This window comes from Chiloscyllium plagiosum, unplaced genomic scaffold (genome assembly GCF_037043375.1).
Source record: "Chiloscyllium plagiosum isolate Xiang-an unplaced genomic scaffold, Cpla_swu_hap1 HiC_scaffold_34, whole genome shotgun sequence".
Classification (NCBI taxonomy): Eukaryota; Metazoa; Chordata; class Chondrichthyes; order Orectolobiformes; family Hemiscylliidae; genus Chiloscyllium; species Chiloscyllium plagiosum.
Window position 1 is genome coordinate 45,917,917 of NW_028270172.1, and position 26,574 is coordinate 45,944,490.

Consider the following 26,574-nt stretch of genomic DNA (forward strand, 5'->3'; position numbering starts at 1 on the left):
CTAATTATCCACATAATAAGATTGTTTCATCATCCCCTCCTTTGTCAGTCATACTCAGTAGCAAAAATCTTACCTCTGAGTCAGAATGTCCTGTGTCCATATTCCCTCTAGAGAATTGAACAAGAAATGTGCTGAGGGAGTGCTACACTGCCAGGATGCATTCCTCTGGATGGGACATTAAACTGAGAAAGTATCTGCATTCTCAGATGAACCCAAAAGGTCTCATGGCAGTATTTCAAAGAAATGTTAAGATCATAAGACATAGGAGTGGAAGTAAGGTCATTCGGCCCATCGAATTCGGCCCACTGGGAAATGTTCTTCCCAGTGTTCTGAATAATACTTTCTGAATTGCTTAAAAATATTACAAATTAGACCTTACAGAGGTTTATAAATTCATGAGGGGTGTGGATTGGGTGAACAGCCAAAGGCTTTTCCCCAGGTTCGGGGAGTCCAAAGCTAGAGAGCATAGGTTTTAAGGTGAGAGGAACAGATCTAAAAGCCACCTAAGGGGCAGCTTTTGATGCAGAGGGTTGTGCATGTACGGAATGAGCTGCTAGAGGAAGTGGTGGAGGTGGGTACAATTACAAAATTTAAAAAGCATCTGGATGAGTACATGAATAGGAAGAGTTTAAAGAGGTATTGGCCAAGTGCTGGCAAATAGAACTAGATTAATTTAGGTTATCTGGTTGGCAAGGACAAGGAAGGGTCTGTTTTCCATGCTGTACAATTCTATGACTCCACGACTCTATCTAAACATTATTATATAATTGTTGTGGGACTTTGCTGTTTGTGAACTTTCTATCTTCACACTTGATTAGTTATAAAGCGCTCTGGTGCATCCTGAGGTTTTGCTTTAATTCATGTAAACACAAAATGAGGAGGGAATGTAGTTTTAATGTTCCCCTTGGCAGTGACAGTGAAAGGTCACATTTTACAACTTTCTTTAGTCTAGTGGGAGCGTTCATAATACGTTCCCTCACATCTTGAAGTAAGTTCTGATTATCTACCAGGAAAGAAACAATGCTTTTTGAAAGAAACCTTTGAACCTTGGAACCTCTCACTTGAAAATTTTCAAACTTTGGCCGATTCAGATGATATGGCACTATACAGTAAGACTTGGCAACAGTGTTGGATGATAAGAACTCATACCGTGAGGTTATCATTATGATAAAACAGGTGATTATTCAGGAAGAGAGTTTGTTTTTGTCCTATGTTACGGGATTTCATTGAAATAGCAATAACATTTCGTAAGAGGTTAAAGGCACTACCATTACATGGCTCTATTTTTTATAGAATTAGTTCATTCGAAACACATGGTTTACATTTGAATCCCTGCTCTACTTCACTGCCACTTCTTTCACAGAGTCATAGAGATGTACAGCACGGAAACAGACCCTTTGGTCCAACTCATTCATCCGACCAGAAATCCTAAACTAATCTAGTCCCATTTGGCAGCACTTGGCCTATATCCCTCGAAAACCTTTCTATTAATATACTCATCTGGATGCCTTTTAAATGTTGTAATTGTACCAGCCACCAACACTTCCTCTGTTAGTTCATTCCATACACACACCACCCTTTACGTGAAAAGATTGTCCTTTTTAAGTCTTCACCTCTCACCCTAAACTTATGCCCTCTAGTTCTGGGCTGGCCCAACCCAGAAACAGCTCTTACATGTCAGATTGCTTGTCCAACATCCAGGATTAAGTGAGCAGATATTTCCTCCAACTTTATGTTGAGAAGACAGTAGCAATTATCTTCTGCCTTACTACAAAGTTCACCTCTAAGTCACTGATGTTTTCCCTTGTCCTCAGTCCAAATCAGACTGTTAGCACCCTTCTTGCCCAACTTGATCCCAGAATGAGTTTCCAATCACAGAACGGGACCATCACTAAGACCACCTATTTTCAACTCTATACTGTTGTCTAACTCCTTTATCCATGCCCTCATTGTATTGAATTGTCTATTCCAATGCATTCCTGCCCAACCTCCCGCATTCTACCTTCTGTAAACTTGAGTCATCCAATTCTGTGCCTGTACTCTATCTTGCACCAGTTCTATTCATCCATCACAACTACATTTCTGATTTATACTGAATTACAGTAAAACACTTCAACTTTAAAATTCTTGTACTTGCTTACAGATAGCTTGATGATATTGCCATTTATATATACGTACATAGGCGTTTTCATCCCCAAAATCCTCTGAGATAGGAGAGTTTCCTTCAGTTTTTGCCTGTTCAGCTCCCTGATATAATTACTTCCATCAGTAGCAGCCATACTTGCAATTTTGATAAACTCTGGAATTTCTAAATCTTTCCAATCCTCTTTTCTTCTGTAAACCCATTTCTAATGTTCCTGTGAAATCCTTTGGGTGTTTCACTATATGAAAAGTGTCATATGAAGTCTAATTGCTGTCCATGTACATAATAAAAATCACTACATTTGAAGTTTTTATTCTTTTCATTTTTCTCCAGCTGTTTCCTTAAGGCATGAAGTCATGCTGGATTATTGTTCCACAGATGACTGAATTTCCCCTAGTAACTCACTTAATTGGTCATATTTTGTTTGTGAGTTGAATAGGTGAAATTCATGTGCCATTCTACTCTTGGAAACATCACGATTGAGGCCAGATTTGAGATGGTAGTGGCATGCCACAAACCTGAGTAGCGATTGCTTTACAATTAAGTTGCTTCCCAAGGTTGAGAAGGCATGGACATCTGATGTGAACAGATATGAAATCACATGGAGCAATGGTTAGCAGTATTGATGACCTTGAGAGGCAGGATTAAGTTAGGAATAAAGTTTACTATAAATGGTGTATAACATCAAATTAAATTGATTAGTACACCATTGAGAATTCCATTACTGACATTAAGGCTTCTTTCTATCAAGAGAAAATCTTTGGCACAAATATTCTTTTTTTGTAATTACAGGGTGGAAAATCCAGTCTCCTTGGTTTATTACCTTAAATATTTTTATGTATGTTAACGGTTGAAGTTTTGCTAACCTGACATTGTTTACATGTATTGACTCGACCATCTGTTAATAGTCCCTAAAGTATCTGCAAAGAAATGATAGCTAATCTTGAGATGACTTCAGATTCTGAATGATTTGGCATAAAACTGAGTTAGTGGCTGAAGTAAAAGTCCGCAGATCAATTCACGTTTCTGCTGAAATATCTATGCTCAGGCAGTACACCAGGCCCGAGGACCATAGGTTAGGGAAGGTAAAGTTAGCTAAGCTTCCTGCTATTGATCACCACTATTCATTGATCCTCTGATGGAAAGCCATGTGCATGGATGTCAGGAGATAACTGGCTTGGGCTTTCTCACAAATCCCTTCATAGTTGAATAGCCTACTGACACGGATTGTCCAAGTTCCACATGCAAATAATAGACACTTGGGAAAAGTACAGCAAATTGACAAACATCTTTGCAACTGTAATCATCTGACAGCTCATATGAAATCAATTGGGAAATGATAAATGTTGAATAAAAAAAAGAATAAACTGAATATCTCTAATGATGTCTGTTACTGTTCTGTGAATAGAATCTGCATGCAAACAGAAACTATTTTGTTACCTAATTCAATCACTTAGTTCACCTGCAATGTCAACTTTTCAAGCAAAGTAATAAGTTTAATGACTTGTTATAAAACAAACTTCGCTGCACAGTTGGATCAATAAACTTGATATTTAGAAATCAAAGGAATAAAGTTAATTAACAGTAGATCAAGATGACATCTGATTATAAAAGAGAGCCAGTCATTTGTTTGTACAAAAATACTTCAGTGCTCAGGTGCATGGAAATTCAATTACATAAGAACCTAAATTTATTCTACACAACAGTTGTCAATAATTTCACTGATTCCAACATGATAATTTACTGCAGTGAAATGAAACAATAATTCACTGAAGCAAAAATGCTGTTAATCATTTCATATAATATAAATGTGAATGAATCATTAGTAAATTATATTTTTTTCACATTTGTAAAATTGAAACAGTAATATCCATCCATCAATATTTGTTTTCATTGGAGTAAAAGGAATATTATTGTTGTATTGTAGAAATAAGTTTAATTGTTGTGGAACTGAAGGTGCTAAAAATGGTTTTGTTCAGGCAAGATGTTTGCTATTCCATGATTCAACATGGAATATTTCCCTCCCCATCCCTATCTGTGTTCCGCAGAGACCATTCCCTCCATGTCTCCCTTGTTACGTCCATGCCCCCACCCTCCACACCCAGATCTTCCCCAGCAGAAGAGTTCTCACACTTTTGAAGAAGTAATAAAGAGGATTAATGAGGGCAAAGCGGTAGATGTGATCTATATGGACCTGGAGGTCCTGGGCCTCCTCCGCAGCCAAATCCAACCCACTAAAACTGGAAGCAAAAGCCTCATCTTCTGCCTTGGGACCCTTTAACCACACGGCATCAGTATTGACTTCACCAGTTTCCAAATCTTCCTTCCCTCCAACTGATCCCAGATCCAACCCTCCAAATCAACACCGGCCTCCTGACCATCCTACCTGTCCATCTTCCTTCCTATCTATCTGTTCCACCCTGTCCCCTCTACCTGTCACCATTACCTTCCACGTGCATCCACCTTCCCAGAGCTACCTTGTTCACAGTCCCATCTGCACTCCCCTATTTATCTCTCAGCCCACTTCCCCTTCCACATTCATAAAGGGTTTATGCCCAAAATATTGACTCTTCTGTTCCTCAGATGCTGCTTGACTTGCTGGGCTTTAACACCGCCACACTTTTTGACTCTGACTCTCCAGCATCTGCAGTCCTCACTTTCTTCAGATTGTTTGCACGATTCCAGTCGCCAGTGGACAGATGGGGTCAGGTAGACCATATTATAATTTTGCTTGTTAATGCTGAGTCATTATTACCAATGATGCTTAATGCCTTGGTGGGAATATAATTTACAAAGTTTAAAATTTTAATTTATTATTGTACCCATGTCCTGTGCCACTGTTAGCTGAGTTACCTGGGAGTGAGAAAGCATCCCTGTGCTGATGACATTGCAGCTTTCAGGAGGAATCAGTGAATAACATTCTGGCTCTATGGATTAATTGTTAACTTACACTCAGTATATTCTGTATCAGTGTGTTTGATATATGACATTACTTAAATTGGGAAAGGTCCAATCATCTCCAGACACAGTGTATTAGCCCTGCACCACATTATCAAACCAAAAGTTGTCTCTAAGAAGTGAGTTTATGAAAATGCTGAGTAAGGCCAGAATTGGGCTCGACCACGATTGATCTAATGCAAGCTAGGTCTGAAATTTGAGCAAATAATGAATTCCCAACACTCCTGAAATCAGCAATTTGTCAGGATCATTTTTGTGTACTTAGTGACAAAAGCAGTGACTTATCTTCTTTTCTCATTGTACAGACTAGAGGAATTGAGATGTTGGTTAAGAAAAAGGAGGCATATGTCAAGTATAGACAGCAGAGATTGAGTAAATCCTTAGAAGAGTATAAATGCAGCAGGAGTATATTTAAGAGGGAAATCAGGGGGCAAAAAGGGAATATGAGATAGCTTTGGCAAATAGGATTAAGGAGAATCCAAAGGGTTTTTATAAATACATTAAGGACAAAGGGGTAACTAGGGAGAGAACAGGGTCCCTCGATGATCAGCAAGGCAGCCGATATGTGGGACCATAGGAGATGGAGGAGATACTAAACAAGTATTTTGAATCAGTGTTTCCTGTGGAGAAGGGCATGGAAGATATTGAATGTGGTGAAATAGATGGTAACATCTTGAAAAATGCCCATATTACAGAGGAGGAGGTGCCAGATGTTGTAAATGCATAAAAGTGGATAAATTCCCAGGACCTGATCAGGGGTACCTTATAACTCTGTGGGAAGCTAGGGAAGTGATTACTGGGCTCCTTGCTGAGATATTTGATTCATCAATAGTCACAGGTGAGGTGCCATAAAATTGGAGGTTAGCTAACGTGATGCCAGTATTTAAGAATGGTAGTAAGGAAAAGCCAGGCAACTAAAGACTGGTGAGCCTGACATCGGTGGTGGGCAAAGTGTTGGAGGGAATCCGGAGGGACAGAATTTACATGTAGGGTTCCTTTTCAGACTGGAGGCATGTGACTAGTGGTGTGCCACAAGGATCGGTGCTGGGTCCACTGCTTTTAGTCATTTATATAAATGATTTGGATGTGAACACAGGAGGCATAGTTAGTAAGTTTGCAGATGTCACCAAAATTGGAGGAGTAATGAAGAGCAAATAAGATTATCTCAGAGTACAACAGGATTTTGATCAGATGGGCCAATGGGCAAGGATCAGCAGATGGAGTTTAATTTAGATAAATGTGGGATGCAGCCTTTTGGAAAGGCAAATCAGGGCAGGATGTATACACTTAATGGTAAGGTTCTGGGGAATGTTGCTGAACAAAGAGACTTTGGAGTGCAGCTGCATAGTTTCCTTGAAAGTGAAGTCGCAGGTAGATAGGGTAGTGAAGGATAGTGGTACCCTTCCCTTTATTGGTCAGAGCATTGAGATAAGGAGTTGGGATGCTATTTTGCAGCTGTACAGGACATTGGTTAGGCCATTGTTAGAATAATGTGTCCAATTCTGGTCTCCTTTCTATCGGAAAGATGTTGTGAAACTTGAAAGGGTTCAGAAAAGATTTACAAGTATGTTGCCAGGGTTGGAGGATTGAGCTATAGGAAAATGCTGAATATGCTGGAGCTGTTTTCCCCGGACCATTGGAGGCTAGGGTGACCTTATAAAGGTTCATAAAATCATAAAGGGGATGGACAGCGTAAATAAACAAAGTCTTTTCCCTGGGGTGGGGGAGTCCAGGACTAGAGGGCATAAGTTTAGAGTGAGAGGGAAAAGATTTAAAAGGGACTTAAGGAATAACATTTTCTTGCAATGGGTGGTGCGTGTATGGAATGAGCTGCCAGAGGAAGTAGTGGAGGCTGGTAAAATTACAACATTTAAAAGGCATCTGGGTGGATATATGAATAGGAAGGGGTTTGGGGGAAATGGGCCAAGTGCTGGCAAATGGGACTAGATTAATTTAGGATATCTGGTCGGCATGGACGAGTTGGACCAAAGTGTCAGTTTCCATGTTGTACATCTCTATGACTTTATGATTCTATGACTGGAGTTAAATGAAACTAATAACCATAAACTGAATTTATTTGCTTGCTGATGCAAGCTGTATACAGTAATGTGAAACATTAACTTGTCCTGTCCCTTTGCACATCCTGATTCACATGCTATGGATCTCCAGTGATTTTCTGCTTCCATCAGGATGGGGTATCCTAAATTTTCTGATTTCATATGGAATCTTGTATTTAAATCTTGTTGCACTGCAGTTTTCTGTTTTACTCTAACGGCAGGCAAGGTTTCCACCATCAGTGTAGAAGTAGGAAAGGTTGGGTGCACACACATTACATATCGATGTTACAGGTGTCAGGTGTTGGTCAGTGGCAGCAGTCATTGCCTCTGAATTAGAAAATTGTGTCTCAAATCCCACTCCAGAGACTTGAGGACAAAATCAGAACTGACAAGTCAGTGCATCGCTGATGGTGAAGTTGCCATAGTCCTGCTGGGCCATTGAGCCACTCTCTCATTAGAGAGAGACAACTGATGGTGGTGTAACTTGAGGGTTACCACCCTTCGGGCAAGGGGAAAGGTTAAGAAGGAGAATCCTTCATGGGAACCTCACTATCTTTTTGATGAAAAATTAAACTGGAGTCTCTGTTATATTGTATAACTCAGACTGAGAAGCAACCAGTGCTAAGATTTTTACTGATAGTACTACAACTGAGAGAAGGTTCAGCAATTCATCATTGTTCCAGCTCTAAGTGTTAATTCCCTGACCTATGCTTTGTATCCTGTAACAGTATATCTGAATTTCTATGAATGCAAACAAAAATACAAAGTTTCATGGTACTATTCTGATGAAGGGTAGAGTATTTCTAAAAATATTTATCCCTCAACCAGCAAAAGAATTCTCTGGTCACTATCACGTCGTGGGACCTTGCTGAGTCGAGCTTGCATTTCCTGCAATACTTCACTTTTTAGGAGAGCAATTCATTGGTTGCAGATTGTGAAAGGCGCTATGCGAATGCAAGTTGTACGCGTTTTGTGCGTTCACAGAAGGATACGGTGAGAGGAGAGTGACGCAGCGTAGCGAAGAAAGACAGATCGATTCGAGAGAGAGAGAGAGAGAGAGATAGAAGAGCGCAGAGAATGACGGAGACGGTAAAAGGGAAGTCCCAGGCAATACTGCAGCTCATGAGCTTTCCGACAGGGGCTACACTGAGTGTGCGTGGCCGGGAGCGTCCTAACGTAGCCATTTAAAGTTAAAGGGATGTGATTGGTGGGAGTGTGAGTATGAGCTTGAGTTGTGTGTGTGTGTTTGAGACTCTCGTCTGTCTCTGTACAGAACGTGACTATATTATTTTATTCCCCTTCTCTCTCTCCCCCCCATGTTTTTTTTTCTTATCCAAGATGTAACTTCACCATACGTAGCTTATTTTTTACTTTGTCATTTTCGTGTTGCTCGGGAACAGTAATTGTACCTGGTGCCGACGAGCTATGTTGTTCTGAAAAAAAAAAGAGAGATGTTTTATTGAAGTGAATTATTTATTTTTTTCCTCCCTCCCAACTTCGGATTTAATCAAAAGGAGAGCAAGCACGGCCAGCACGGAGAGGGAGCTTTGTAAATATAGACCAGCCAGGGCTTATCCACATCGACGAGATTGATTCATGTGGAATTTTCTCCTCCTCGCAAAGAAAATTGGGACAACAGGATGACCAGAGAAAGACCCAAGAGGAATATAATTCACAAAAGATTAGTAAGTGACTTGAGAAGTTTGAAAAGATCGTTTTTTTTCCCCCCTGAAGGAGGTCGTTAGGCTTCAACATTATGCCCTTGTTAGCGCGAGGCATATTTTTTTTTTGTTTATGATTTTTGGCCGCTAATGCTGTAAGGTATCCCCATTGTATGGCTCTCGTTTTATTTCCCCAAACGTAGGGACAATTATGTGTTTGTTTTTAATGGATTATCTCTTTATGTTGCTATCCACAGAGGGGAGTGTGTGTTTCGGTGACAGTCCGGCCCGTCCCTTGCCCGATCACATCTAATTTATGTATTTTTTTAAAGTGGTTGTTGATCAGGCCTGTTTGTTGTATTTTGCGAAGCTTGATTCCGAGGAGGGAAGGGGAAGCGATCATGCTTCTCCAACCAGTACTTGAGTTGTTTGTTCGCCTGGTGATCCATCGACGCCAGGCTCTAGCTCCTCCACACGATTGCTCCCCCCCCGGCTCGGCCAGGCCAGGCCAGGCCAGGCCAGCACCGCTTTGCCCCCCATTTTGGATCTTTCTGCCGCCACCGTTTGTTTCTGCTGGGATTAATGGCAACCTGCATTGCCTTGTTGTCGAACTCTTATTTCCAAGCAGGTTCTTCCCCCCCCTTCACATCTGGACTACAGTTCCACCATTTCTCTCTGCCCTGTTTTGTTTGGGTTTTTAATAACAAGTTGCGCGGAGAAAAGGTTTGAGGTTAGTTCCTTTTTTTTTGATTTTTGCTGTTTGCCACATGGTCACACTGTGCAATGTTTGCATTCTCGTTTCTTTAAACCCCCCCCCCTTTCCCTTCTCCAACCACCATTCTTCAAAGAAAGGGTTACTGTCTGCAGTCGGCGGATGTGAATTATTCAGAGCCTTTAGGTAATGGAGAAGTGGAGAGATTGCAGATGTTTGAAAGGCTTCCATTACAGTTTGGATTGGAAAGGTTTCTTTTCTTCCTCCCTCCCCCTCGTGAGTTTAATTTTTTGGATTTGCGGTGACCTCTGACTCGGCAGACGGCAGTGTTTAAACGAGGAAGGTGACACGTTCCCTACTCTTTTAAAAAAACACACAACTCGGTTCCATTAAAGATTGCACTGACTTCGACCAGTTCCACAAGCTTCGCCAGATAGCGACACCCCGCCAAAAAAAAAACCCCAAAATGATCTCCCCTTCAGCTCGGTCCCTCCCTGACCCTCTATTGTCCGTCTGTAACTTGTCAAATTGCTGAATTGGTAAGAAAGCGACCGTCAGCGTGCATGTGGCATCACGGAAACAACAACAAAAACACACACAAACTGGAATGTATTTAAAAAAAAACACACACACGACGCATTGCAGAGAAGTCTTCGCTTAAGTTTATTGAGGGGAGACAGAAAAACACCACGATTTTAAAAAGCAATCAGTGCGATGTTTTTGTCTCTTCCACTCAACATTGAGTGGAAAAAGCTTCAGAACAAAAGAAAAGGGGAGGGGGATAAAAGAGTGTGTAAAGTTTATGTTTTGCGCGTAGACCGAAGGCGGTTGACCGGGTTTTCTTTGGGCGGGGGGGGTGGAGGGATGGCGCGAGCGGTTGTTGTCCGGAGCGGTGCCCGAGGCTGCAACAGGTCCGGCACGCGGAGCCGCTCCAACGCCGTGTCGGCCGCGAGCCGAGTGTGACGTCAGCGCGGCCCGGAAACCGGGGGGAGGGAGCCGTCTTCTGTGATGTCACAATGGCGAGGGGGCGGAGCCGTGCTGGCTTTCGCGGAAGCGGCGTCCGCCCCACGTGACTAAGTTTTAATTCACAAAAAGGAAATGTTTCTGAAGTCTGCGCTTCTTCCTGACGGTGCGAGCACTGCAACAAATTGATTTCTTATCCTATACATGATTACGTGTACTCTAATGGTTCTGTTCTCAATTTGGCCTGCGTCATTCCTTTGTAGATATATTTTACGTGAGCAACGTGTTAAATGACGAATTGATTATTTTATGAAGATTTCTGTGTAAGTTTGGGTTAATATAGTGAGGAAAAGTGCCTGTTTGCAGACCTAATAAACTTCATGACTTGTTGCTTTGCATATACATGGAGGCAGGAGCTCCCAATCATTGATTGCATTTCTTTAAATTTGCATAATAGAACGGAGTAGGCTGTCTGCTTTCGCAACGAATTTCTCATATATTAACTAAAGCGACTTGAGAGCTAATTTATCTTGAACGGTATGTGTTCCACCCAGCAACTGAAACATGCTATAGAATAGCAGTAGGTGTGCAATTCTAACCTAATCTTCCAGTTTCTGTTACCTGATGCATTTGAACTTCTTAGGATGTATAGCCATGTTTAGCCTTTTTCTGATCTTGTTGCTTTTTCTGATCTTGTTGCTTTTTCTCTTCCGCTCCACCACCATTTTTATTCACCTGCTGTCCAGTGGTCTGCGACGTGCATGGTGTTTGTTTTAAACACGGAAATGAGTGCTATTGAAATGTAAAATACATGAATGTAAATGAAGAGTATATCCATTTGTTCTTGTGTTGGAGTGATTAAAGCTGCATGTCATACGAAAGAATCCTTTCCCCTTAAGATAGATTCACCGTTTTCTCTGAGACAAGAGGTGTTCTGAGTTGCTGCATCATAAGAATACTTTTTTTTATGTGTTTCAAACCTGAATTGCTGCAAAAACTCTGGGTCTGGCAGTATCTGTGAAGAGAAAGCAGAGTCAGGAGTGAAAATCGGATGGATGTGATGAAAGCATCCCATGCATTGACAAAGCCAGGGGTGTAGGGGTGGGTAAAGGTGCTCAGGTCCTAAAATGATTGAAATCGACACTGAGTCCTGATGGTTGAACGGTCCCTAAGTGGAAAATGAAATGCTGTTTTCCTGCTTGCGCTGAGTTTCACTGGAACATTTAAGTAGGCCTGAGATGGAAATGTTGACCAGGAAACATGATGGCCTATTGAAGTGGAAGGCAACTAACTGGAAGCTCAGGAGAGATTTTGCAGACAGATGTTCTACAGTGATATCACCCAGTCTGAATTTCATCTCCCCAGTGCAGAGGAAGCCATGTTATGACAGGTGAATACAGTAGACTAGTTTGAGTGAAGTGCGGGTATATTGCTGCTTCACTTGGGAAGGTATGTTTAGGTTCTTGGATAATAAGGAGGGAGGAAGTAAAGGGACAGGTGTTACATCTCCTGCGATTGCATGGGGCAAGGGATGTGGGGAAGAATGGACCAGGGTCTCCTGGAAGGAACCATCCCTATGAAAGGCTGACTAGGAGGGAAATGTTTGTTTGGTGATGGAATCCTAATGGAGCTGCCTGATTTGGCAACTTATGATCCTTTTGAATGTGGGGTCTGGTGGAGTGAAAGTGAGGACCATGGGGACTGTCTTAGTATTGTGGGAAGAAAGGGAAGGGGTGAGAGCAGAAGTGTGAGAAATATGAGGGCCCTGTCAACCTCAGTTAGGGAATCCTTAGTTGAGGAAAATGTTGGACATTTGAGAGACCCCCACAAACGTTGGCATCGTCAGAACAGATGAGATAGAAAAACTTGGAAAATATGTCCTGTAAAGCCTCCATTCTAATGTGTAAAGACATATCACTGCCAACCTATCCACTGAGATGGCAACAGAGATGTTATAAAGAAGGGAAAGGAAGTGTCTATGATGGTCCAAGTGAAGGGGACAGCATGGTGTCAATTGAAAGCAAAATTGATAAATATTTCCAATTCCAGACAAGAGGGAGGAGCAGCACCAATGATGTCATTGAAGTAACAGAGAAAGAGTTGTGGGGAGGAACTTGATTTGGATTGGAACAAGGAATATTCCACAGTCCTACATTAATTTTTGGCTTTTAATGTTTACTGTTGGTGCTAAGCTCAGTTTTAGATGCAGCATTTTAAATAAGTGTTGTTGATCCAATCTGTTAGAAAGTAATTTCTAAAATACACAACTGACATGATAATAGTATTAAACCAGGAAACGATAAAACAAGAGAGGTTTTTTTCATGTGTGGATTACAGCGAGATTGCTTGTACAGTCCGGCAAGGCGGTTTCCACCCTGTCCCCGCCCATCCGTCAATTCGCGATTGAACATGTACTTGCTCATTTTTTATGGCTGTGGAATTTGCTTTGCAAAATAAATGTGCATTCTGCCACATTGGAGCTCAGCTCTTAGAATCATAGAGCTATACAGCATGGAGACAGACCCTTTGGTCTAATTCGACCATGCTGACCAGATATCCTAAATTAATCTGTCAAAATTCACACGACACCAGGTTATAGTCCAACAGATTTCAAACAAATCTGTTGGACTATAACCTACTGTCGTGTGATTTTCGACCTTGTCCAACCCAGCACCACCATGTCATAAATTAATCTGGGCCCATTTTCCAGCAATTAGCCCATATCCCTCTAAACCCTTTCTATTCATATATCCACACAGATGCCTTTAAATGTTGTAATTGTACCAGCCACCACCACTTCCTCTGGCAGCTCATTCCATACATGCATCATCCTTTGCATGAAGACGTTGCCCCATAGATCCCTCTTAAATCTCCCCATGCTCTCTAGTTTTTGATTTCCCATCTTGGGGAAAAGACATTGTCTATTCATCCTATTTGTGCCCCTCATGATTTTATAAACCTCTATAAGGTCACCCCTCATTCTCCAACACTCTGGGCAAAACAGCCTAAGCCTACTCAGCCTCTCCCTGTAGCTCAAACCCTCCAACCCTGGCAACATCATTATAAACCTTTTCAGAACCCGTTCAAGTTTCATTAACCTTTTTCCTACAGCAGGGGGACCAAAATTGCATGCAGTACTCCAATAGTGGCCTAACCAAAATCCCATAGCCACAACGTGACCTGCCAATTCCTATCTCAATGCACTGACCAATAAAGGAAAGCATACCAAACACATCTCAAGCATTTATCTAAATTAAACTCCTTCTGCTACTCATTGATCCATCTGATCAAGATCCTTTTGTACTGTGGGGTAACCATCTTGGCTGACCACGACACCTCCAATTTTGGTTTCATCTGCAAACTTTCCATACCTCCTATGTTCACATACATATTATTTATATAAAATGTGAAAAAAAGTGGACCCAGCACTGATCCTTGTGGCACACTGCTGGTCACAGGCCTCTAGTTTGATACGAAATCCGCCACCATCTTCTACCTTTGAGCCAGTTCTGTATCCAAATGGCTATTTTTGATGCCAGAATTAGCAGTATACCAGTTGTCTTGTGTTGAGGAAGCTGTCCAGTTCTCACTGTTCAGAACATCCTGAAATGACTCTGCTAAGTAAAACCATAACAAAGGCAGAAAAGCAGGAAAGCCATGTTTGGAGAAAATCCTTAATGCAAATTAGTGTGGAGTAAACTGCCACCTGCAGTAATCTTGGAGCAGACACTAGGATGAGAATTGGAGGGGAGGGTTAGGGTGAAAAGAATCAGTGAGGGAGAACAAAAAGAAATAATTACACATTCAAACTATTTTGTACACAGGAGAAATGCCTCGATTAGTTTAAATTTGTAAATTTTTGGTGAGTGTTTGGGTGAGAAATGCTTTTTGTGCTGCATGCAGGATATTAGCCTTTAAATTTTATAATCTTCAAGTAACAGGTCCACACGGTTTCAACGGTCATTCTACTTAAGGATCAGTGCCAAAGTGGCATGATCCTTTATGGTTTAAAGATGCCCTTCCCAATTCAGTTTAACGGCTCCATATTTTTGAAAAGGCATTGTGACTCCAATTGTCGGATGTTGGATTTTTGATGATGTTAGAACTTTCCTGACCATGTGAATTTCACTCCATATCAGTGTGCCCAGTCCAGGACTTGATGAAAATCAAAACTAACATTCAAGTGCTTCTCCTTCAGAGTTGCTATCTTTTAACGATGCATTTATCTGAACACCACAGCATCATTTCAGAGTAGGAGACAGAGCTATCCCTGATATGTAGACCAACATTTATCCCTCAATCAATGTCACAAAAAAATTACTCTCTTTACCATATTACTGTTTGTTGGAACATGCAGTCCCCAAATTGACTTCTGTGCTTCCAGCAATGCAACTGTGGCTATGTTTCAAAATAGGAAGTAATTCATTGATGCTTTGGGATATATTTTCTAATCAATTTCTTCTGAGAAGTTATTATGCAACTCTGGTGCTATTTGTATCAGAGTTGTGTAATAACATCTCTGAACAAGGCCTAGAGGTATGGCACTACCATTGCACCACGTGAGCTTGTTCCTGTGGTTGTGAAAGACACTATGTAAATGCAAGTTTTTTTTTGTTTCAATCGGTACCAACAAAAAGATTAACTGGTCATTTATCTTGATTTGTATAAATTGGCTATATCCGTCAGGCCAGTGTAAACATGTGAAAGGTATCAAATACATACAAATTACTTGGTGTATCCTTTATTGCACAAATAATATCATGTCTTAGTCAATTTAGGGATGTCCTAAAGTCCTTTTAATGCCTACTGTTGAAGACTAATCCTTGTGATTTAGCCAAGGTCCCATAAACGGTCAGACAATCTGTTCGTGGTGCTGTTAAATTAAAGATATAAAGAGCATAGGTAACGTCCCCACTGCCATTAGTGGTGTACTGCGATCTTTGAGGCACATAGGGCTTTGGTTTAATGCATCTGAAAGATTGTGCTGCTGACTGACACTCCGTGTCAGCCTAGATTTTGTTTAAATCCCTGGGATTGAGTTTAAACTCATGACGTTCAGACTGTCAAGATCACTAGTTGTTGACTCAAGTCTGACACCTAAAGGTACTAATGCACACATTGAAACATAGGAATACTCTTTAATTTCCTATTTTGAGGTATTTTCTTACAGAGCTTTGTCCTGTTTCTTTTTGGGTGGTTATTAAACTTCTTGAGGTCCTTCCTTACAACATTGTCAAATAAGATCTTTACCATGAAATTTATGAAGAATTGTTTGCAGCAGAATTTAAATGAGCACTTTGGTGTTTTGTGGTGGGAATTTATTTGCTGTTTTGGAATTGAATTCATATGCAGCCCTGTTATGTAGTTAAGAAAAGAGTATGACCATGTAACAACATAATGCTTGTGATGCAGTGGTTGATTTTATTGTCATGTGTAAAGAACAAAAGTACAGGAGTGCAGTCAAAAGTCGCCACACAAGGCACTATCTTAGGAATAAGTACCTTGGTACAGAGTTTTGAGAATAAAGTTAACCACACATTGCAGACCTTCTTAGTTTTTAAGTAGAGAAAGAAGAAATAAAGTTCAAACCTTACAGTCTATCTTAAGTGCTTAGCCATGGTGGGTCTGTACTCGAGGAATCACCTCAAGACCGGAAGTCCACGCTGAGGGCACAGCAGGACGAGAGACCTCCACATACTGCTAAAAGTAGTGTTCCTGCCTCTGAGCCGGGGGCTTGAGTTCAAAAATGTGTATTGTTTTTATTTAGTGTCTGTTTGGCACTTCTGGCTGCATATTGATGTATATACTTAAGCCTTGTCTTTTTGCATTGATATGCTGGTCTCTGCCATTGTTGGTATGGTATATTTGTGGAACAACCTAGTTCTATCAGGTATTTAATTGACCACCAGTTAGACTGGGCAAGACTACAGAACTTCTTTCTGATAAGTTATTTGTGGGATTGCAACTCTCAATGCTGTTGCTTCTGTTTGGTATGCAAGTGGTCATCTGGAGCTTCACCAGTTGACACCTTGATTTTGGGCATGCTTTTTGCTATTAATATGCCCTCCCACAGTCGTCTTGCTCCAGGGTTGATCTCCTGGCTTGACGATAATGGTAAGCACAGGGGAGGAATGCCAACTATAAGCTTACAGATTGTAGTTAAGTACAGTTCTGCTAATGACTCTCAGTGCCTCATGAATGCTTGACTTTGAGTTGCTTGATCTGTTTGAAGTCGATTCTATTAAATATGGTGATGGAACCAGAGAGTGATGGGAGGGTTTTCTGAATGTGAAGACAGTTCTTAGGCTTCAGAATGATTCCATGGTGATTACTACTGATACTGTCATCTGCAACTGGTAGATTGAGGGCATGACAAAGTGTTTTTTTTTCCCTCTTGACTTCCTTACCACCTACTGTGGACCCATGCCCTTTGGGATTCAACCAGCCTGGTACTATTAGTGAGCTGCCCTTGATGATAGACATTGTACTCTGGGTAGGGGACTTCATGTTGTGTCCTTACCACCCTCCATAATACCTTCTTCCAAGAATGTTCAATATAGTGTTAATTCCTCAGTCAAGATGGGGCAAGAGGTTTCTTAATCCTTGTATGACTTATGCTGTGAGTCCTCATTGACTTCAGATTCCACATTGTAGATTTTCAAGGCAACTCCCTCTTAACTGTATACTGTGTAAGAGTGTGATTCATGTTAAAGTATTTGTCTTAGAGTTTGGACAATGGCATATAGATTTGGACAGCATTTTATGAAGAGGGTTAATGATTGACTCAAATATTTCTGTAACCATGACAATTTTTATTAAAACAATGAGTCTTTTCCTATAGAGTAATGGGGTTTTGTTTTCATTTGGTGACTTTTGAGTGAAAAGAGTACACAATTGTGCACTAGGTTTCAGACAGAAGGATCCTGTGTGTGTTTGTTTGTTTTTTGGCTGAGTGAAAACAGCTATAGCTTAAAATAAGCTATTTTATTTTCATGTTTCCAGAAGTTTTGGCTGAAGCTGAATGTACAAAACATTCCAAAAGAAGGGAGATAGTAGTTTAGTTTAGTTTAGTTTAGAGCTGTTCATAAATAGATTACCTAACTGTAAGGAGTTTAGTTTTAAAGCTAGAGATCAGAAATATTTGGTTAAAATCCTGAAATAATTCTTTTGAAGCTGAGAAGGTCTGAGCTTGGTTGCATGAAAATTCTAGATGAGGCAATCAGATTCTCAAAGTTGGGCAACTTGAGCCATAGCTAAGTCAAACCCAGTGTGTGATAGAGAAGGAAATTCTCTTTTTGGTGTTTTGAGTATTGCAAAGAGGTGCTGTTGGGATTAATGGGATTGTAATTTAACATGTTTCAGATCTTTTAAAGTTGCGCTTTTGTTAATAATCAAATCAAATTGTTTATTCGAGTTTCTTTTCTGCATAATACATATTTTTACTGTTCAGCCTAAATTTGCAATATTATGTGCTTGCGTTTCAGTGAAAGACCCACCTCATTAAAACCACAAAATATATTTATTAAGTATGATTTTAGTCTGGGATCTGACTTGTCCAGTAATAACATCAACTGAGATCCTCATTAAAAACCGTGATGCTGCCAACTCTGGTCTGTCATCTTGGTGGAACAGGACATATCGTAGTGATGTCATATTTGTAACTTCCCTAGCTTATTGTCAGGCCATTACGTGACTAATGAGAAGATTCATCATAGGTATTAAAAACAACCATACAAATGTTGTAGCCTTTGTCAAGAATTTGATATCAAGTTATATGTTGTTAGTCTAATATCTGGATACTAGCAGATTATTCTAACATTGCAGTTGCTATTTGGCAATGTTGGTCTGCCACTAGACAACATTTGTTGATCCTTAACGTTAAAGGGGAGAAAATGTTTTAAGGATAAGACCATTCCATTCAGTGATTTCAATAGGAACCCAATGAGTAGTAAGGTCCTAGGTTCCATTAATAGCCTTGGAATAAAATAGCATCCGTGGATCATCAAGTAACTTTGTTTTAAGATAGGAATTCCTCCTCCAGGTCATCACTTTTCATTAATGAGCCAGTGCAGTGTGAACATTACCATAAAGCTCTTGGATGCAAAAGAATCCGACTTGAATAACAGGAGAGTATTTGGTGCCTATTATATATTCAGCAAGGCTTCAAATGACCTTATGGGGGAAATTTTTATTAGAGGGAGAAGGTAAGTATTTTGTTTTCAGATAACTTGAGATGACTTCAAAGCATCCCTGGAAATTAGGACTTAAGCTGTAAATGGAAATCAACGTGCTGTAAATTTAAAATTAGTGCCTGGAAGTGGGTTAAATAACAACAAGTATTTCATATGATCTGTTGGGCAGGATCATAGAATCATACAGCGTGGAAGCAGGCCATTTTGGCCCATTGAGTCAACACACCCTCCAAAAGACCCAATCCCCATACCTATCCCTAACACCCTGCATTTCCCATGGCTAATCCACCTGACCTGCGTATCTTTGGACTGTGTAGCAAATAGCCGATGCAGAGAGAATGTACAAACTCAACACAGATTGTTGAACCCAGGAATCAAACTCTGGTTCCAGGTGCTGTGAGGCATCAGTGCTAACCACTGAGCCGCCATGCCATCCTTCGAGAGGTAAAACAATAAAGTTCTTCAAGGTGCAGCGAAGGATGTTTGTAACTTCTGAGGAAAGGGATGGCTTTCCAAGTAAACAATTAATATTTCCTGCTTCTTTAATAAAGATGGTAAAATCCATGAACAATGTCAGTTTGCGGTGAGCGCGGTTGCTATATTGAGGCAGTTAATTTATACAGAAATGCTTTGATCTCTTCCTAGTAGAAGAAGGCCTGCTTCAGTTTCTTAATTTTCATTGATCTAAACTTTTTTATAGAGCTTTTGAACTTTACAGCAGCTACAATAAAACTTGTGTGACTGACCAAGTTGCAAACAAATTTTTATCAGTTTCATTACATTCCCTTCCATTTCTTAAGATTGCTCACTAACTACTTGGCTGAGTTCTGGTTACTTTGCTTTTGCTCATTCATCACTATTATTTAAAGATGATTGTTGCTCTTCTTGCATTAGGTGAAGTATATTAACATAGTTCAAAGTCTCTTGGGATGATTTGAGACTGCTGTCACTTTGCTTTTCCAGTGGAAAAACTTGCCAACAGGTTGAGAATGCAAATGTTTTCCCAGACATCCTGCATGTCAAATCTTTTTGGGATGTTGGCTTGTGCAGTAAAAATCCAGTTTAATTATATTATTTTCCTATCATGAGCAATGTGAATTTTTTGTTACTTCATTGTATTTATACACCGTGCATGACTGTGAGTGAAAATTGTCAAGTTTCTAAGTTGCTGGGTGTTTTCTTCCCATCTGTGCTCTCAATAGTTATTAATTGAATTATTTTCTTTAGGATGTAAATTGTGGTGAATTCAACTTGCCATTCCTATTGTGCAAATGACAGAGCAAGTCAGAGCAACTGTAAAGTCCTTGAGGTTTTTGCTGTTTAATTTTATGAAGGAAAGTGGTGTCTGATTTGTATAGCATGAGTGATTTTCTATGCAAGTTGGATAATTAGTTCATTGATGTGCAAATATGATGACTTGGTAGATATTGATTGCAGCAGTTTTATTTTGCCCAGTACCTTGTCGATCAAATCAGTGGCATCTGCTTAGTTGCTATAAAATTGTACTCTGGATAATTAAAGACATGATAGCACAGTATGTTGCAGGCTAATTTAAACATTATTCCTAATTGTATTTTTTATTTTTGTGGTTAGAGAAAGATATTTGAATGCTGATATGTGACTTTCCCAAAATTCACCAATATTTAACATTGGGGAAAACTCCAGCTGCATTTGTAGATTGTGCATTATGACCTCAGTTTTTCATTCTTCCCAACATTTTATTACAAGGATCTGTAATTTAAATTAAACCTTAAGCAGAGTGAGTGTATTTTTTATTATGAATGGTAGAATAGAATAAGAACTGCATGAATAAATGTATAAAGTTTTTTTTGTCCCTGAGAGATTACTTGCAATCTTAAAAACATTTTGGATTACCTAAAATCATAAACATGATTCCTTCAGCCACCCCTCACCCCACAGAATCTGTTATTTACACTGACTTAAAATCGATTTTACAATCAATTTAACTTCTCTGACAAACTTTTGATAAAAGTTTTCAATCCTTTACTTAAGCCATGGGGTCGGTTAGCTACGTTGACTGGCTGGTTTCCAATACATGCTAATGCCAACAGCGTGGGTTCAATTCCCATACTGGCTGAGGTTACCGTGAAGGACTCTCCTCAATGCCTTTTACTTGCCTGAGGCGTGGTGACCTCCTGGTTAAATCACCACTAGTCATTTCTCTCTAATGAGAGAGCAGCCCTGTGATCTGGTAAGGCTATGATGACTTTATTATACTTAAGCCTCAAGAAAAATAAATAGTAATTGTTGATTTTGTTCCTGGTGCTGCAATCAATTAATCAATGCAGTGTTTTTGATTGTTGAAAGATGCTCACTATGCTAGTGATGACCTGCTTTCTGGAACTGCTGCAGCCCATGTGGTGCAGCCAAATTCACACGGCTTTTAGGGAGGGAATTCCAGGATTTTGACCAAACAACAGTGATACATTTCCAAGTTTGAGACTGGCTAGTTCCCCTCGAAGCAGGTGGTGATCTTCCATATAAATGTTCCCCTTATTCTAGATGAAAGATGTTGTCTGAGGAGCCTTGTAAATTTCTGTAGTACACCTTGTTGCTTGTCAGCGGTGGAGATTGTGTGTTTGTAGATGTTTTGTCCTGGATGGTGTAAAGCTTTTTGTATTGTTGGAGCTGCACTCATCCAAACATGTGGAGAGCATTCCATAGCATTCCTGACTTATGCCTTGTAGATGGTGGTTAATCTTTGGCGGGTTAGCAGGTCAGTCACTTGCTGCAAAATGTTTAGTCTCGGACCTCTTATAGCCATTAGTACTCCATATGCTTAATCCTGGTCAATTGTAACCCTCAGGATATTAACAGTGAGAGATTCAGTGGTGATGCCATTGAATGTCAAGGGTTGATGAATAGGTTCTTTCTTGTTGCTAATGGTCATTGCTTAGCACTTTTGTGATGCAATGTTACTTGCCACATTTTAGCCCATGCCCAGATATTGTCCAGGTGTTATTGCATTTGGACATGGACTATTTTAGTATCTGGCAGTTGCAAATGGTGCTAAACATTGTGGCGTCATCACTAAAGTACCCACTTCTGACCTTTTGAGGAGCGGTAGGTCATTGATGAAGCAGTTGAAGATGGTTGGGCCAAGGACAATACATTGACGGTCTGAAGTGAACATGACTGACTGCGAATAACCATAGCCATCTTTTTTGTACCAGGTATAGCTTCAGCAAGTGAAGAGTTTTGCTAGAGCTTCTTGATGCCACATTCTGTCAAATGTGGGTTGTCACACTCACCTCCCTCCAGAATGCAGCTACTTTATTTTTGTCAGTGTCTCAACCAAGACTGTAATGACTTCAGAAGCAAGTGGCACTACCAGGACACAAACTATATAGCACTTTTGATGACCCTGTCCTTTACTCTGCTGATGATCAGGAGTAGACTGACGGGGGACTAATTGACTGGGTTAGATTTGTGTTGATTTTTGCGTACAGGGCATACCAGGGCAATTTTCCGTAGGGTCATGTAGATGCCAGTGTTATAGTTGGAATGAAACCTAGCTTTCAGTAATGTTGCTGGAATGTTGTCAGGGCCTAAAACTTTTTGTGGTATCCAGTGACCTCCACCCTTTCTTGATAGCCAATGTGAAGCACTCCATTGTATAAAAAGTGATATTTGTGATGCTGGTGACATCTGGATGGATCATGCATTCGACACTTCTGGCTGAAGTTTTTTTAATGTTTGTTCGCAGGATGAGGGCGGGGCTTCACTGGCAAAGCCAGCATTTATTACCCATTTATTCCCGCCTCAGGCGACTGACTGTGTGGAGTTTGCACGTTCTCCCTGTGTCTGCGTGGGTTTCCTCCGGGTGCTCCGGTTTTCTCCCACAGTCCAAAGATGTGCAGGGTCAGGTGAATTGGCCATGCTAAATTGCCCATAGTGTTAAGTAAGGGGTAAATGTGGAGGTATGGGTGGGTTTCGCTTCGGCGGGTCGGTGTGGACTTGTTGGGCCGAAGGGCCTGTTTCCACATTGTAATGTAATGTAAAACATCCCTAATTGCTCAGAGTCAACCACATTGCTCTGGGTCTGGAGCCACGTTTAGGCCAGACCAGGTAAGAGTGGTAGTTTCCTTCCCTAAAGGGCACGAGTGAACCAGATGGGATTTTTCACCAATTAACAATGGGTTCATGGTCATCATTAGATTCTTTTTCTTCCAGATTTTACCGAATTCAAATTCCACTATCTGCCATGGCAGGATTCGAACCCTGGTCCCCAGAACATTACCTGGGTCTCTGCATTAACAGTCTAACGACTAACACCACTAGGCCTCCCAAGTGATTCAGCCTTCTATTTTATACTAATCGTAGAATCCCTACAGTGTGGAAACAGGCCATTTGGCCCAACAAGTCCACACCGTCCCTCCAAAGAGTATCCCACCCTGACCCATTTCCCCCTGACGAATGCATCTAACCTACATATCCCTGACCACTATGGGCAATTTAGCATTGCCAGTTCACCTAACCTGTACATTTTTTGATTGTGGGAGGAAATCCACGCAGACATTGGGAGAATGCGCAAACTCCGCAGAGACAGCCACCTGAGGCTGGAATCGAACCCGGATTGTTATGAGGCAGCAGTGCTAACCCTGAGCTCCTGGGCTCCTCCATTATTGAGATGTTTGTGTAGCTATCGTTTTCAGTGAGTTCTTTAATTGTCCACCACCATTCATTATTTGATCTGATCCGTTGCTTGTGAATTGCTTAGCTCTGTCACTGGCTGCTTAGACTGTTTGGCGCACAAGTCCTGTTTTCTAGTTTCACCAGGTCAACCCCTCATTTGTAAACAGCACCTTTCAAACCCACAACCACTTCTATCTAGAAGGACAAAGGCAGCAAATACATGGGAACACCACTACCTGCACCACTCTGTATCATGGCTTGGAAGTATACCACAATTCCTTCACTGTCGTTGGGTTCAAATCCTGGAATTCCCTCTAAGGACATTGGGTTTACTTGCAGCATATGGGCTACAGCATTTTGAGAAGGCAACTCACCACCACCTTCTCAAGGGCAACTAAGGATGGGCAATAAATGCTGACGAACCAGCAAAATCCACATCCCAGGAATGAATAAATTAAGGAGGTATTTCTAAGATTACAGGATTTGCTATTGTCATTTAGAGTCATAGAGATGTACAGCATGGAAACAGACCCTTTGGTCCAACCCGTCCATGCCGACCAGATATCCCAACCCAATCTAGTCCCACCTGCCAGCACCCAGCCCATATCCCTCCAAACCCTTCCTATTTATATACCCATCCAAATGCCTCTTAAATGTTGCAATTGTACCAGCCTCCACCACTTCCTCTGGCAGTTCATTTCATACACGTACCACCCTCTGCGTGAAAAAGTTGCCCCTTAGGTCTCTTTTATATCTTTCCCCCTCAACCAATACCTATGCCCTCTAGTTCTGGACTCCCCGACCCCAGGGAAAAGACTTTGTCTATTTATCCACTCTATGCCCCTCATAATTTTGTAAACCTCTATAAGGTCACCCCTCAGCCTCCAATGCTCCAGAGAAAACAGCCCCATCCTGTTCAGCCTCTCCTTGTAGCTCAGATCCTCCAACCCTGACAACATCCTTGTAAATCTTTTCTGAATATTAGGTGGACTGTGTGGTTTCATTCCTTTTTCAACAGTTGAGTAAACTTAGTGACTTGCCAGACATTTCAGAGGGCTGTTGAGAGTCAACTTTATTGCTGTGGATCTGGAGTCATGGTAAGCCAGACCAGGTAAGGTTGGCAATTTTCTTCCTTTTAAAGGAAGAAGTTGGTCTGGTTGTTAGCCTGCCTGCCTTGTTCTGTCTCCTATTCCTGCTGCTCCTTGTTCACATTTGAAAAACATCTCTTCAAAATCTTTGTATAACCTTGGTCTAAGCTTTTCGTTGTTCTCTACTACAAATTGTTTTTAATGACAGTTGGTTCATGGTCATTGTTAGACTTCTAAATACAGATTCTTACTGAATTCAACATGGATTCCAGAACAGTGACAACACCTCCTTGGTCATGACCTCCTGTTTATTTTTTCCACCACTTTGCTGTCAATAGAAAACACTTTTTTAACTTTCTCAGGTTTAGCCATATTTGCAATGTTTGAATGTCTTTTCAAATAGATCTCCATGTTGAATGCTGTCTTTCCTGTGATTTTGCACTCTGTTGTGACCTAACTCCATGCTGTTTGGTTGGAGTGCTCACATGACCAGTTTGCATGAGTTAACCTAATTTAGCAACTTCAGCTTATCACAGGCGCCTGTCTATTTTGCTAGCAAATGGCTGACAACAACATCACGACCAGTTTCGGGTTATCCCAGCTTGACTCATTGCATTTTCTTTGTAGCTTACAATGAATTCCTACACACAAGCCTCTTCAACCTTCTGAATAAATGTATTGCATTGTGTTCTAGTTCCCAATGTAAGAGCTGAAGCCAGTAGCTGCAGCAGCAGTCTGTTAATGCCTGTTGGGTAGTTGTACTTCTCAACTTTAACTGCATATCTGCCTGCCACAGCAAACCTTGTGCAAACAAATGGGAGCTTACCATTTTTTTTGAGAGAGAAGAATATCTACTCAAGTATTTGATGTCTATATACCTTTCAAAAAAGGTCCAAGAGAAGTCTGCACATTCTTCAAACCTCTATCGTGGAGGTAGGTATGATCTCATTCCTTACCTCTAGGTATTGTTTGGAACTGTATTCTCACATTGTATTATAATTCAGCAACATCAAAAATTTAGTTTTATATTTCAATGACATGATCTTTATAAACTTGGGCATCTCTGAACAGTCACCTTTTGTGAGTTGTGCATGTGCATAGGACTGAGCGTCTGCTGGGTGTAGAGGGGAAGTCTGCCATACAATGCTTAAATGAGTGTTCAGTTACAATTCATATTGTTTATACTTTGGGAAAAGTTATTGTTAACACATTTCAAATGACTGCACTCACTTCAGATAAACCAGCACGTTAGCAATAAAATTTAAGTTTTGAAGCCTATTTTAATCCCAAAGTGCTGGCAAGGTTTAGATACTGTGGCCTACTATAAGTCATTGCTTGAGAGTATTCGATTTGAATGCAAATCTTGAATTCAGAATCTGAGTTTGGAGAAAAAGTTAGTGCGAAACTTGCATTTATTTAGATCAACAAACATGGTTACATGGCCTGAAGTGCTTTAGAGGAGCATTATCAAACAGAATAAAAGACCATCTGTAGACGTTCTCTGCCAGTTTTTTTTTTAAACCTCATTTTACGAAGACCGTATTTTATACTACATGTTGTACTTGGATAACTTGTTGGCAGGCAGGCAGTTCCATCAGGGGAACATTGTAACTGAACTCTATCTTACCTTCATCTCATATTGGCATTTACTTCTAGTTGAACTACCTGGATACTGTTTAGAGGAATAGTTGTCTTTTTATCCTATCCATGCTCCCTCATGATTTTATAAACCTCTGTAAGGTTACTGTTCATCCCCGAACACCACCTTCACTATCCTATCTACCTGCAACTCTACTTTCAAGGAGCTATGAACCTGCACTCCAAGGTCTCTGGTCAGCACTCACTTTCTTTCCTTTTTTCCTTCCTCTGCCTTACTTCACTCTGCCTGCCTCTCTCCCTCCCTCCCCTCTGTCTTGCTCTCGCTCTCTCTCTCGCTCTCTTTCCCTCTTCTCTCCCCCCCCCCCCCCCCCCTGTCTCTGCCCCTTGCCAATTGTGCTTTAAATTGTTGGCTTCCAGTGGGACTTATACATGGCAAGGATTGTTGGATGTTCTGCATCCTATTGCTCACAGTAATGGATAGCATTGCATTTACCCTTTGGTGTCTCTGCATCTTTTAAATCATTCAGAAACTGAAGAGTTCAACT

The 26,574-nt window shown here is 40.8% G+C and overlaps 1 protein-coding gene across 1 annotated transcript in view; it reads left to right on the top strand.

Annotated features, from left to right (window-relative positions):
* Positions 1–8,434: 8,434 nt before the first annotated feature.
* The window catches only part of jarid2b (jumonji and AT-rich interaction domain containing 2b), a 458,793-nt gene continuing 440,653 nt past the window's right edge, over positions 8,435–26,574 (top strand). The window contains exon 1 of the mRNA XM_043719074.2: positions 8,435–8,843. Coding sequence (XP_043575009.2) covers positions 8,799–8,843 — 45 coding nt within the window. The 5' untranslated portion in view covers positions 8,435–8,798. The remainder of the gene's footprint in view (positions 8,844–26,574) is intronic.